The sequence below is a fragment of the Syngnathus scovelli genome, chromosome 12 (assembly GCF_024217435.2).
Source record: "Syngnathus scovelli strain Florida chromosome 12, RoL_Ssco_1.2, whole genome shotgun sequence".
In the NCBI taxonomy this organism is placed as follows: Eukaryota; Metazoa; Chordata; class Actinopteri; order Syngnathiformes; family Syngnathidae; genus Syngnathus; species Syngnathus scovelli.
This window is the reverse complement of record NC_090858.1, coordinates 11,987,240-12,001,310: the sequence shown is the minus strand read 5'-3', so window position 1 is coordinate 12,001,310 and position 14,071 is coordinate 11,987,240. Positions and strand designations below refer to the sequence as shown.

The 14,071-nt window shown below is 44.4% G+C and overlaps 1 protein-coding gene across 1 annotated transcript; it reads right to left on the bottom strand.

The window, feature by feature from the left end:
* Positions 1-636: 636 nt before the first annotated feature.
* On the bottom strand, positions 637-13,303 carry plcb1 (phospholipase C beta 1). Its single transcript, XM_049735114.2, has 32 exons — positions 12,914-13,303; positions 11,734-11,811; positions 11,254-11,322; positions 10,778-10,918; positions 10,644-10,723; positions 10,384-10,437; positions 9,642-9,717; positions 9,402-9,502; positions 8,974-9,137; positions 8,646-8,792; positions 8,407-8,564; positions 8,157-8,239; positions 7,936-8,020; positions 7,691-7,862; positions 7,201-7,256; positions 6,750-6,846; positions 6,556-6,640; positions 5,962-6,086; positions 5,438-5,592; positions 5,193-5,360; positions 4,910-5,009; positions 4,715-4,819; positions 4,406-4,518; positions 4,069-4,219; positions 3,843-3,896; positions 3,519-3,696; positions 3,324-3,450; positions 2,583-2,659; positions 2,406-2,495; positions 2,248-2,305; positions 2,083-2,169; positions 637-1,953 (listed from the first exon to the last, which is right to left on the bottom strand). Exons 1-32 carry the CDS (start codon positions 13,010-13,012, stop codon positions 1,801-1,803), a joined length of 3,486 nt encoding a protein of 1,161 aa, XP_049591071.1. The 5' UTR covers positions 13,013-13,303; the 3' UTR covers positions 637-1,800.
* Between the last annotated feature and the right edge of the window lie 768 nt (positions 13,304-14,071).

The window sequence follows — 14,071 nt, the reverse complement described above, 5'->3', positions numbered from 1 at the left end:
TGAAGACACTCTTAAGCTCCTCAGCGCAGTCCTTCAGCGCTCGACCTGGGATGTTGTCTGGGCTTGCTGCCTTATGGGTGTTGATAGCAGCAAGTGTCCTCCTCACACTATCGGCAGAGAGGCACAGGGGCTGCTCGTGTGGAGGGGGAGGGGTGTGTGTGTGTGTGTCAGTCACCCTCAGCCTGTGTTGGACCTGCGCAGGTGAACAAGCATTGGCTTTATTCAATTAGCATTTTGTGCGTATCACTTTGCTTTCTTCAAAGTGCAGTTGAATTGTCATACTTCACAGCTGACAATTATAAAGACTAAACTATTTTGAGTTCTGTGTAAAGAATTTCGTCTATTTTTTTTGTGTTGCCCACAGGTAAACATGAACAAAATCTTGCTCACGTGTTTTTTAATCATTTGGAGGTCTTTAAACAATTTCGAACTACACCTCAATCATAAGATTTTAGTTTGTCAACTTCACCTGGCACAGCTATATTGCTTTTATGACTGCAAAAGTGCACTTATGGATTTGTCAGTCAGGAGTGGGGAAGAAAGTGCAAGATTCAAGTGTGTGTGCAACATTTGGACTAAGGAATGCCCTCTATGCTTCTGCAGCCACAATGAGGCCCAAGGACGTGCGCTGAGCGCTTTTCGTCAAAACCTTTTAATGTTGAATCACGATGCAATCAAACCAAAAATGCAAAGCATGCGCAGTTGAATCGCCCGTTCACTTCAAGCCTTTTGATCAGAAACACAATAGATATCAATTAAATAATGATTGATCAACATTTGGACTTGGGGACTAGGGAAAAGGAAATGGTACCAGTTCATCAGACACGCGCTTTTTGATTGAGAGCTGTTATTTGAAAGTATCATCGAAACAAATACCTCACACAGAGAGGCGGCAACAAAGTCTACAAGGATGCTGCTGCTGCACAAGCAGGGTATTTTGAAAAGTGTTGTGTGTGTGAAAGATATGAAATGGCTTGGTATGGTATGCGACAACATTTCAATGAGGTTTACAGTATCAAAGTCACCATTAGAAAGTTGCCATCTTGTATCGCTTAAATAAATGCATCAAACTTCATGCAGGGTGGCAGAGAGAAAAAAAAAAACAATTTCCTTTCAAGATGCGCCCATGGCCTAAAAAGGAAAGCTCTAAAGTTGCTCTACTCTCTGGGATTTGATTTGCTTAAATAAATGAAGAAATAAATAAATTCCAAACTTACTTCAACCCATTCACAGTCCAGGGTAGAGGATTTAGTTTGGGTGTTAGCAAAACAAGAAAAAAGACAAAGGACAAAAAAAACAACTACAGCAACTCCTAGCTGGAGTTTTGAGTTTTTCCTTGCCCTCTTGGGAGTTTAAGATCAGGGGATGTTTGAGAATATCTTCCATTTTTCACATGACCTGAGTGTTGTTGTTAGTCACCTAAATGTTGAACAGAGGCTGTGATTTACCGAAGTCAAATTCCTTGTTTGGCACGCTCAAACATGGCGAATAAAAAACTCTTGAATCTTGAAGTCAGACATGGTATGGTCGGTCTGCTGGTCGCCAGCTTGATTGTACATTGACTGAGAAGCTAGAAAGCTGGCTGCTAGGCAACTCAAAAAGTTTGGTAGGTAGGTGGGTGGGCCAGGGGAGAAGCCGGCAGGCTGTTTGCGAGCTCGGTTAGTTGGTAGGTTGGAAGATGATTGAAATATGCCTCAACGTTGAGGCACATCAAAGAGCCAAACCCATGGTCCAAGTCGTCATTGCACAAAAAGTTAGTTTGCCTACGGCTGCTGTCTTGCTTTGGAATTTCCCGCCCGGTCAGTCGTCCTCGGAGAGAATCTCGTTGGGGGTGGACGGTCGGGACTTGCTGTGCCCTCTGACCTCCGGCCTCCTGTCCTGCAGGAAGTCTCGAATCTCGCCAGGCAAACGCTCAAACTTCTCCCGGAACTCGGCCTCGATAGCGCCCTGCAGCTGAATGGCATACGCTCAAAAGATTCATAAAGTTGTTTAGGTCAAAGTTCAAACCTCAGCTTCATGAAATATGGCCCAGAGAAGCCGATTGCCAATTTTATTATTAGTAATATTTTATTTGTTCCAAACCTTGGGTTTCTGCTGCTGTATCTCCTGCAGCAGATGATTGTGTTGCTCCACCAGCTCCTCGAGGCGCTTGGCCTGGGTCTCCTCCAGCTATAAGCACACACAAGCGGACCACTTTCTATTACACAGAGGAAAAAGATGCGCGACTTGACTTGTGTCCGTGCTCACCCGTTTGATGTTCTGCACCACTTCATTGACGTACAGCTTGTTGATCTCCATCTTCTCTCTAGAACACACACGCAGGCGCAGAGAGGAGACAAAAGCTTTCCAAACAACTCAATCCGATGACGGCAGAGCTTGATTTTTGCAATCAGAAGAAATCCTACTCTTCTGCTAGATGTTTCTCTTTGGTCTTGGCCAAGTTGATTTTCTCCGTTCTTCTTCGGTCCATCTGCCTCTTCAGATCCTTCTTCTCCCTGAGTTGGCGGCGAAAAAAACACCAGTAACCTGAGACGATGGCACAAGATCCAGGGCAAGAGCCTATTTGGAGCTCTTACACTTACTTGTTGCAGATGTCTTTGAGTTTCTTCATCTGCGCGCTGTGATGCTCTTCAGCCAGGCTGCAGAGTCGCTCGTTCAGCTGCGAGGCCGATAAAAGTTTATAATCTGACGTTCAGAATAAAAAGGAACGCAAGACTAGCGACGAGGCCGACGTGACATTTGTAAACATCGCTCATTTTATGCTGTCATCAATATGTGAATGGCGCTAATACCCCTCAAAACAGTCCAGATTGATCTGTCAAGAGTACCACAGCCCCAAACAAATAAGATTCCTCTCTTCTAATTTAGCGGCTGCTAATGTCAAATATCAGAGTAGGAAAAATTAAATCAATCAAAAAATACATATAAATATTTTAAAATATAAATATAAAATATTATAAATAAGTAATAAAAAAAGAAAATAAAAAAAGCCATGTGCTTGTAAAAATAACAAGCCAAGTTACAAAAGTGAAACGCACACATCAAGGGCCAAAGCTAAAAACGAAGTAAGTTTTTAAAGGTAAAATGAATATTCCAAGCCAGTTTGTGAAAGTGAAATAAAGCAAAAATTTATGGTAAAAAAAGAACCACAAACATGGCGATTCTATAAAAGTTTTTTAAACGGCCATGTTTTAAAAGTAAAAAAGTCATGACAAACGTAAAAAACAGGCTTTTCATAAAAGTGATTTGACAATTTCAAGTAGAACAGGACCCAATTAAGCGTCCGCTTCTTGGTGGAGGTCAAAGTGTGGACGTGGGCTCACCGTCTTGATGTGCTCCCTCTGCAGATACTTTTGGCTGTAGTACTGCTCCCGGCGGAGTGTCGCAAGCTGCTCGCACTGCTCGTCTCGCAGCGAGTGGAGACGCTCGTCAGGCTCCTCGGACGAGCTCCTGAGTGAGCAGGTGGGTCGGTGGGGGCTCCTTTAGTCGCATGCGAGTGTAGCCAGTGTGTTTCCCACCTGCTCTTGCTGCACTGTCTGGCCGTCTTCTTGTACTTGTTGTTGATGTCTCGCAGGAGCTCGGAGGTCTTCTTCTGGTGTCTCCTCACCAGTTCCTTCACCTCCTTGAACTGACGCCGCTGCTCCTTCTGGTACAATTTGGACTGCTGCAGGGTGGCCAACGTGCACACGGGCATGTCTGCCGACAAAACAATTGAACCATTCCACCAGTGGTGAGCAAAGTAAGGACATTTGGTGAGTGAGTGTTGTTTTGTGGGCAGAGTATGTTTTTTGGTTGGTGAGCTGAACCTTGTGAAGCCAACGTTATTGGATGGACAGACTGACCTATCAAAACACTTAACACCAAATCTTCACTCTTTGCTGCTGGTTTGGCTGCATCTGAAGGTAAACACGCGACAAGAAACCTGTAAGGGACATTTCATCATCAAATAATCATGAAACATCATGAAACATGCTATTAGGCTGATTTTGGTTTGTATCTCAGTCCGGGTCAAGGGCTCAGAACAAAAGTCTTCAGACCTCTGTTCGAAGCCTATGGCAGTGCCACTACCTGACGTAGCTGCTTGCTGATTGGCTGCAGAGGGTTTGGGAGCCGCGACGATGGGAGTGTGACCCATGGGTCCAGGGGCTGGGCTCAGTCCGTTCTCCACCAACGCCGATTTGGGATCGTTTTTACGCTCGGCGCAGCCTTCTGCTTCGTCCTGAAAAGTTCAAATGAATATATATAATTGATCATTAATTTTTTTTCCCAATTGACTGAACCTTGAGTTACAATTTGACTTTTTCCCAATTGATTTAGAAGCTGTTCAGAGATCAAACAGGCTTTTCTAGCAGTTATTTTTCTTTTCTTGTCATCCTGACAAGAAATAAATTTCTTTCTTTCTGACCTCGGTCTGCACGTCGTCATCTGCGTCCTCCAGCGTGAGAGCGGCCAGCTGCTTGGAACGCTGCTCCAGCAGGTTGACGTATCGAATCGGGTTGGATAGCGCCTCGATCACGTCTGGAAGGCAAACGGAACACCGGTCGTGCGTGCGTGCGTAGCCAGTTTTGATCGTTTTATTGTGCTTTTTATGGTTTGTATTCACGGTGCCAAGTCATGCGTACATAAAAACAAACAAACAAACAAACAAACAAACAAACAAACAAACAAACAAATAAACAAACAAAAAACAACTACTCTTTGGCCTCGTGCGTACCTGCAAAGGTGTCTGGGACGTAGTCTTTGACTTCCATGTAGACAAACACGGCGGGCAGAATAAGTGACTGGTTCCTCTCGTTCCTCAGGCCGATATAACGATACCCTTGAAAGAACACACGGACGCACTCAGAGCAGGAGCATCGTCTTGAGATCTCAACGTGACCGGAGTTGAGAGCCAAAGAACAGCACGTACCGGGTCGTACGGCAGACACTGGAATAATGCGATGGCCGATGAACTTCCCTCCTTCTTCAAAGGCGGCAATTCTCAGTGAGGCCAGTGTAGGAAGAATCACCTGGCAGAGAACCAGGACAACATAAGCGCCCCGTTCGACCATTCTGACCAAGTGATGTTAAGAGCAATTGTCGGTGCCCCCTCCAAAAAATCTAAAGAAGCTGTGGCAGAAAAAGAAGTCTGCCATTTTCTATAAAATTCAGCCCTTGAAGCATGCTTGAGACAGCTACGATCAGTTCCGCACCTTCTTGAAGACGACAGGTTCCTCATCCCACACCGGGTTGATGGCATTGTTGTTCTGAGAGGTTTTAGTTTTCAGAGCTTTTCTCCTGGTGTCAGCAGGAAGCCCAAACATCTCCACTTCCACATAGACGCCCACCCTGCGCTCGGTGAGGAACTGGCCCGAGATCACCTAAAAAGCCCGGCGTGAAAACGAGCTGACACGAGCCTCCTTCTCAAATGAGGTGAAGCGGCTTCCTACTGGCGGACCTTCACGGAGAGCGTGTTGGCTACGATACCGTCCACCGTGTTCTCGGTGAAAGGGTCAAAGTGTTTGTCCGGACGCCGCATGAACTCGGGCTTCAGTCTGTAGCCGCTGCGACCGTTGTACTCAAACATGAAGAGGTTCAACTGCATGGACAGATCTGTGACAAAGAATTCACACATAACCTCAAATTGCTTCTGTTTTTTGGGGGACGTACGTCTATCACGAGTAGACCCACAAAAAGTCTTAAGAAGCCATGCCTAAAAATACACATGAGGTCTGCCATTTTGATCATTTCCAAGTGTCCTTTGACACAAACCACTCCTAAATATGTTTGGAAACTCTGCCCCTTAAACCAGTTTGAATTAGCAACGTGAAACATCATGAGGAGAACCACAAAAACGTCTCAAAAAGCCGTGGCCAAAAAAAGCAGCCACCTTAGGGTCAATTTGGGGTCCTTCCAATGACAACCATATGATAAAGCAGGAAATGAGCAAAGAAAAAAATCTGGGAATCGTGCACTCCTCACCTATGGTTTGATAATTGAGAGCCACCAGTTGACAGCCGGCGTTCCAGAAAAGCTGTGGCATGAAGTTGGACGAATCCACTCGGGTTCCTTTGGGATAAATCCGACTTAACTGCGATTTATTGTATCTGGTTGGTGCCTGGTTAAGAAGTATGACATTTTAAAATTTATTTTTGCTAAGCTTGAACAACAACAAAGAAATACACCCAATGGCCACCTCACTAGGTACACACTCTAATGAGATCCAAAGATGAAAATTATGTTTGTTTTTTCCCTGCCAGGAGGGAATCATTTAACAATAGGATCATTCGTGCGCTTGTGCAACAAAATATCGAGAGCTGTTCCTAACAAAAAAAAAAAAGAGGTAGCTCAGTGCCAATCAAAATGCAGCAGATTTTCATTTTCAATGCGGCTCTGGTATTGCATCTGATTAGACCGTGCAGGTCTACCTAATATTCTGTCCCCAGGCCCAGCGTACTCCGCTTACATATTCACATGAGCGATCAAAAGCATTCCAGCGGCAAAGGCATCATATCTAAAGAGAAAGAAGCAGTCAGGATGTGAGCAGTCGCCTGTGGCAACAGTTGCTAAGGATACTCCACAAACTCCACTGGTGACTTGGTGAGGTGCTCCAGAGCTTTGGTCTCCACAAATGACGACATGTGGTAACAGCGGGCTGCCTCTACACGCACGCGCACACATAGGATAACAGGACACACACTTGAGCACGTCTCCTGCTCAGTGGAGATGGCGAGGTGAACATCCGCTTGTCATTCAGTGCTCTGGCTTACTCTTAGAGGCCTCAAAGGAGTTGAACTTGGTGGGTTGCACGTAGTTGACCAGTGTGGACATCTCCTCTGTGGCCACGGCCTCGCGCTCTGCTGAGCCCTGACCAGAAAAAAATAATAAATGTTTTTCCAGCCGTGGCTTGCTCAGTGTTTCCACCCTTTTAGCAATTAATCAAACTGATTCATCATTTACACATTAATTTCAAATTTTCCACATCCTTGGAATGTAATGATTAAAAATACAAATATAACAGATGTATTGATTATTCAATAGAATCTTTAGTTTCAGCGTTCTCACGTATGGGAAAGGAGAGCCAAAGTTGTTTTAGCTATTTTAAAAACGTAAATTTTCTATTTGGCGTGCTGGTCGGGACAAATGATTGCAATTGATTTTAGTGGTGCAAAATTATTTGAGCTCATTCATGGTAAAATGTAACGTGACGTCACTACTGACCTTTTTACCGTCATCGTCGTCGTCATCATCCTCTTCCTCACTTTCAGCTTCTATTTCTGCAGGAGAGGGGGTGGGGGGGTGGGGGGTTACTTTCACTCACACAGCATCATTTATATTTTCATTCAATCATATGTCCAATAAAAGTCTTTAGATGTTTGCAGATGTAGTGCGGTCTCACATAAAAAGCGGTTGATTGTCCCTGATGCCAGCAGAGAACATTTTGTTGTTTTGCCTGTCACTAAACAACGCTGGCATGGATCGATGGACAGTTAGTTCCTTTATACCAAATAAAGAATTTATGAGCCCTAAAAAGCAGCACATTGTGGAAATGTATTCACTTATTGGAAAAACTAAAATTCCAAATAACAGAAAATATGATTTTACATATTTTCAATTTTCTTTTGTGTGGTTAAATAAATAATGAAAAAAAAAGAGCTGAAATTACTTATAATTTACTTTGCGCAAGGCCCTCCTCATGTTGTCGTTATACCTGTGTTGTTGTTGCTAGGCGACACGGGCTCCGTGTCCTGATTGGTCGGCTGCTCCGTCAACCTCTTGACGTCACTGCCGCCACCAGAGGAGGCTTTGTGCGATTTCTTGTTCTTGATAAGAATTTTTCCCATCAGTTCCCGAGGACTCGGCAGCGGCATGCCCGGCTCCAGCTGTCATAAAATCAGGATGAAGCATTGTCACAAATCTTTTCTATTTTTCTTTGCGTGTACTACGAGTGCTTACCGGGTATTTGTCCAGCGGGTCGATCAGTAATGCCTCTCCAAAGATTGATCGACAATATTCCGCCATTTTAGCCTGCTGCTTCAAACTAATAGAAAGATATTTTAGCCAATTAGGAGGCAGCATTCAAGTCGGACAAATTGGGTAAAAATGAAAAGTTGGTGATGTATTGCAAATAATTTTTTCTAAAGCAGTTAAATCATTTTTTTATGAAAATAACTCACGAGTCGACGTGATTCTCGAAAGACAAGATGACCGGGAAAGGTGATGTCTTGAAGGCACACTCTGCAATGGCCTCAATGACTTCCTGGTTTAAAAAAACAAACAAAAAAAACACAAACTGAATCAAAATTATTAATAGACAATGGCAAAATAGGTAAGTAAAAATCAATATAATAAGCACAACCAAGAAGTAAGATAGAAGCATGTAAGTAACCAAGAAGCATGGTTTCCCAAGTGTGTGTTTGTGTCGACCTTGAAGGAGATCTCCGAAGTCATGGTGAAGCCGTGCGTGATGATGGGCTCCTCTTCGGCCGTGCGACCTTTCCACACGTCCAGCTCCACGCAGCGACATCCGGCCAGCAGCACCTGTCGGTACATCTCCACCGACGAGCTTCCTGCCAGCTGGCCCGCTGGGGAAAAACAACAAGAATAAAAGTTTTGTTGTGGGTTGTTGATCACTTTTCAGCTTGAGTGCGTGCGGGCGGGCGGACCTGTCAGGTACGTATTATGCGAGGAGTTGACAAAATAGTGCGACAGCGGGAAGCTCATGTCTTCAGACTGGTCCAGTTTTTCCGGAGGGATGACGCCGTTCTCGTCACTTGACAGATAACTGCAGAAGGCCTGCAGCGAGATCAAGCCTGGCCAACACACACACAGACACACATACGCATGAATAAACCGTCGGTCCGTCTTTCGAATTTGCATTCGGCCATCCATCCATGCATAAATATTGATCTATCATTCCGTCAAGCATCTATTTCTCTCATTAATGTATTTTTTTTCTTCTTTATCTTGCTGATGGGTGTGCTTTAATGTCACCCTGCTCCAGCAGCGTCTTGTCGCTTTGGTGCCTTTCGAGGAGCGTCTGGGTTTGAACGGGCCTGAGAGGCGGGTAGAGGATCTCGTTGAGTCTGGGGTCCCGCTGCTTGAAGTTGATGAAATCCGTCATCCGATCCAACGACACGGTTTTGTCTTTGCCTCCCCTACAGGGAACGCAACTTTGTCATATCCACAAACTGCTTTCAATTCTTTTTCATGGGCATGACACATTTGGTGCGAGGCAGAACTTCTTTTTTTAGTGGCTTGTGGTGCGCAAATGCATTTTCAGACATGAAAATGTGGGCAAAGCGCAGTGAACACGTTCCTGCTGCGCTTGCACATCAAAGTGAGTCGTGTGTGTGTTCTAACAAGTAGGACAAGCACAACTTCATCACGCTGCTCGCTCAAAGACGTCGCGGCGCACTCACTGCATTTGGAAGATGTTGGCCAGCTCTGGACGAGGACAAAGATGCTCCAGGAAGCTCTTGTACACCTCCAGAGAGAAGTCCTCCAGTTTGATGGCGTCACCCTGTTGAGTGCACGCAAGAACACCCACATTATTTTTCACATTATCATGTAATTGAATTGATTGAAAGTAGCTTGATGGCAAATCTACAAAATGTCTGGGACACTGAGCAATTCACAAACAGAAAAACTATTTGACAGACCCGCCCGTAAGGAAGTCGGCAGTTCTCCAGCGCGTTCTCTACTCGCTTTCTGTCTGATGAAAACAAGCGAACGATACTGAAAGAGATGGAGGAAGGGGGGGGGGGGGATAAATCACATCACTATTTCCTCACATCACAAAATCACTTCAAATTCTGTAACGGTCCCAATTTGTCCTTGAGTGGACTGCAGACGAGTTCTGGTCTGGAGGGATGCCACAGATTACTTGGCTGGGGTCCTTTTACGAAGAAGCGTCCCGCATTTAAACAAGAAACGCTTTGTTTGAGATTGGAGTTCTGCTTTTCATCACAATTACTCAGACTGAAAAAGGACAAAAAATGCATTAAGTGACTTCATTTGAATCATGTTGCACGAATTACCTTTCCCCCAGTTTATTTTTTTAATTTAATTCCGGGGGCAAACTTCACTTCAAACTATAACTTCTCGGTGTTTGACCCGCAATTTTGCATCGCGCTAATTCCCGGTTGGTGGAAAGGGCGACGGTGTCCCCATCTGGCTTTGCGAACCCTCCGTGTTCTTCCTTCATCTTGGTCTCATATGTGGTGCCGCCGGCCCATTAGCGGGTCAGCGCTGAATTAGGCACTTTGCTGGATCCTGTCCCTGTTTTTGCTTTCCCAAGTGCACATGGAATTGAGTTTATTTTGGGAAGCAGGCGACGGGAAAGAGTAAAGTTATGAAGTCTCAGCAGATTGGCCGCAAACAGGGCAGACAGGCTTCACTCACTTCTTGACGGGAATTCTGCCCTCCGAGTTGGGCTGCACAGTCAACTTCACGTACCTGCAGGAACAAAGTCAGATGGATTGGATTTTTTTTTTCAGCAATTCGACTGACTCAATTTGAAGAGTTAAAAATATACCAAAAAGAGAAAAAGAAAAAAAATCTTAGTAAATCGGTTCATCAAAAATCTGGAAAATTTGAGCTTCCTCCCATCAATAAGACAAAAAGCACCAGACTGTGTTTTGTGTGTGTGTATCTTGACTCACGCTTTGAGGAGGCTGTGGTCTCTGTTGAGGTTGTGGCTCAGCAGGTTGGAAGACAAACAAAAGAGCTCCTCACACCACACCTACAAAGAGCATCATCACCATCATCTTTCTCCACCTCCTCCTGGTCGTGGTACCTTGGCCTCATCCTCCTGAGAGGCGATGAAGATGATCTGGTTGACGTTGACAATGTCGGAGGCCGTCACCACAGTGACCATGCGGTTCTCCAGCCGGCCCACCAGGTTGCCCACATCCAGCAGCTCCCGCAGCTTGGCCTCCTATTGGCCAAAAAGGCACAATCATTTTGGAAAATGGCTGCAACAGAACAAACTGTGTACAAAACAAAGTCCTGTCAATACTTGAAATGTATCTGGAAAGCTGTCAGACGAGTTCACGTTTAGAATTTTGAGCCAAAAAACAAACAGAATCCATTTTGGAACATGGCTGTGCACTGTTGCACTCATACTGTCGTGCTTTCGGACTACACAATGAGCACATGGGCATGAAATGATTTCTAAGGTGCTAAATTTTCCTTGCATAAAGAGTCAGTGAGATTGCGACTCAAAGAAGGCGAGCAAGACTGAGGTGAAGGAAGTGAAGAGGCTGGCGTTACCTTGGCAGTTTTGGTGCTCCTGCCCGTCCGGACATCTTTCACATGGGTCAAGTCTAACAACTCGCTCTCCTGGAAAACGTAAACCCACAAGCGCGTGCACACACACACACACACACACACACACACACACACACACGCACACACACGCGCGCACATGAACACACTTAATCCTGCTTCCTGCAGAGGCGCCAAATTATGTGCATGTTGACAATCAATGATAACGGCCACATACTGAGCATCTTTAGGCTGTTTGCTTCCTATTTATGTAAAGCATGTGGATAATGTAATGCTATTTTCATCTCCAGATCATGATTAAACAGAATTCAAATAATAAGCTTCAATTATATATGTACAATAGGAAGACATCTTGCTGACGAGAATCTAACCAATTGTGGTCTCCCAAGTGAATGTTGGTGGATAAGTAAAACTGAATACACCCGATAGTATCCATGCAGTCGTGTGTTACGTGTACTCGTGCACCTTGTTCTGGTCGGTCCAGTAGAGATAAAGTCCATGAGGGTCGACAAACAGCGTCACAGGAGTTACAGTGGAAAGATCCTGCGGAGGAACATGTGAAAAGTCAGAAGAAAACACTTGTAACCAACTTGACGGCCTCGTTGCTCTTCTTCAGAGAACCTGCCTTGAAGTCACCATTTTAAATCCAATTCTAATTTGAACCATGTGTGAGTGGTTGTACTTTTGATTCATGCCGAGCACCTTTACAAGCCGACGACCAAAAAGTAGAACTCGAAGCGCTGAGGATGGCCAACTCGATCCCTGTCAAGTGTCGCCATGGCAACCAACTCTTAAAACAGCCAGCAGGTAAAAAAAAGAAAACACACTTATGTGCACATTCTCTCTCTCACTCTCTCTAATACACACACACACACACACGCACGCACGCACGCACGCACGCACGCACGCATGCACGCACACACAAACACACACACACACACACACACACGCACACACACGCACACACACACACACACACACACACCTCATTCCTATCACATTTTGCATCAGTTCTGTTTAGGTAGGGGTAGCCATGACAGTTACCATAGCAACCACACCACTACACGTTTCCATTGTGAGGGCACTTGAACATACCAATACAGACTCACACTCATGTTGCTGACATGCAAGCAAACATGTAATGCATAAAATAAATTTTAGCTTACAAGAAGAGAAAATTTGTTTAAAATCGCGCTGGATTTTCTTTTTATTTAAAAATGAAAGTGATTAAGAAATGATAATTTGCTATTTTCATTAACATGACGGAATTATTTTTTACTTCATAAAAAATGCACAACATAAAAATATTAATTCAAACTTCATTTTCACAAGTTACTTTTAGAAGATACATAAAATGAATAGAAAAAATACTGTTTCAGAGAAGAGTAGTGAGCTAAGCTAAAACTGCGGTGTTCTGTCAATGAATGTAACAAATATGCAGATTTGTTTGAAAAAAAAAAAATCTAGTAAAGATTTCACCATGTGTTGTGCCAATTTTGAGTCAATTGAAACAAGGTCCTCAGAATTTAAGATGACACTTATACCATGAAATCTGCGCCTTGGCTCAAAGAGGACAGCAGGAAACATTTCTTTTAGCTTGAATGTGTTTCATGAATGAATGTTTGCACTTTTGCAGCCTTCTTACCTCGTCCCATTTGATGAAGTTGCTGCCGTTCCTCAGGGTTGGCGACACGGCAGGTGGCTGGAGTTTTAAGGCGTGGACCCCCGGCTGGGCGCTGGCCATGGCTCCTCATGCACGTGTGGAGTGGGGGGGTCCAAGCTTGCCAAACTCTCGTCAACAGGCAGAGTCGCCGAGCTGCTGCATCCTTCTCCTCCTCCTTGGCATTGCCTTCTTGTGGTTGTGGTGGCGCTATGCGTGGTCCGCCCCCACCCCTTTGTGCTGCAACAGACAGACTGAAGACTGAAGCAGATGCCTTTATGGGAGACGACAACACACGTGCGTGCGCTCAGCCTCCACAAATTGACTCATCGCCGACATGCGCAAAGCGGCTTCCCACAGATGGGGGAGGGATGAGAGGGAAGAAAGGGATGGAGAGAGGAGGAGGAGAGTAAAAAAGGGACCGAGGGGAAGATGAGTGCTGGAGCGGAGGCGGAATGCAAAAGTGAAGAGGCAGAGGAAAAAAAAAAAAAAATCGGGACACTTTGGTCAAATGAGGCCAGCAGGAGGAAATGGTTGACTTTTTGTTCAACAGGTGCAAATGCATGGACAAGGTGAGTGAGTGCAGGAATAGCTATTTCCTGACATGTACCTTTTACAGTACATGTACAATCCCCCCCCCCCCCAAAAAAGGAAAAAAATAAGCAAAATAGAAAGTAAGAACAAAATGGAACTGTATATTTTGAAAGACACAACGCAATTTCTGGAGAAATTGCTTGTGACACCTGAAAGGCTGAATGAAAATATATATAGAAGCATAAGATGGTTTAAAATGATGTGAAATGACGTGGAATGCATGACAACATTTTAGAACATACTGTACGTGGAAATGTATACATATATAGTGGTCCTCTGCTTACTCATAGTTTGGAACCTGTAGATTCAGCTGCAAATATTTCAAATAATAAAACATAACAATATGAATGTGTTCAGGCACATTCGTGCAAAGAGATTTTTGTCTGTAAACATTTTTAGGTTTTTTTTTTTTTCCGGGTGTGCTGGAACAGATTCATGGCACTTCAGTCCGTTTTAACAGGGAAGAGCATATTTGAGAGCTTACTCTTGTGAAGTATTAAAGTCAATATGCAATAATTCAAACACACGTCAATACAGAGAAAGCAAAAG

Bases quoted from the DNA above. Each gene is read 5' to 3' on its own strand.
- plcb1 (XM_049735114.2), bottom strand. From the start codon at position 13,012: ATGGCCAGCGCCCAGCCGGGGGTCCACGCCTTAAAACTCCAGCCACCT. The intron at 11,812-12,913 runs GTAAGAAGGCTG...GTTCCTCCGCAG, and splicing joins ACTTCATCAAATGGGACGAG to GATCTTTCCACTGTAACTCC. The intron at 6,087-6,555 runs GTATCCTTAGCA...GGCACCAACCAG, and splicing joins TCACCAGTGGAGTTTGTGGA to ATACAATAAATCGCAGTTAA.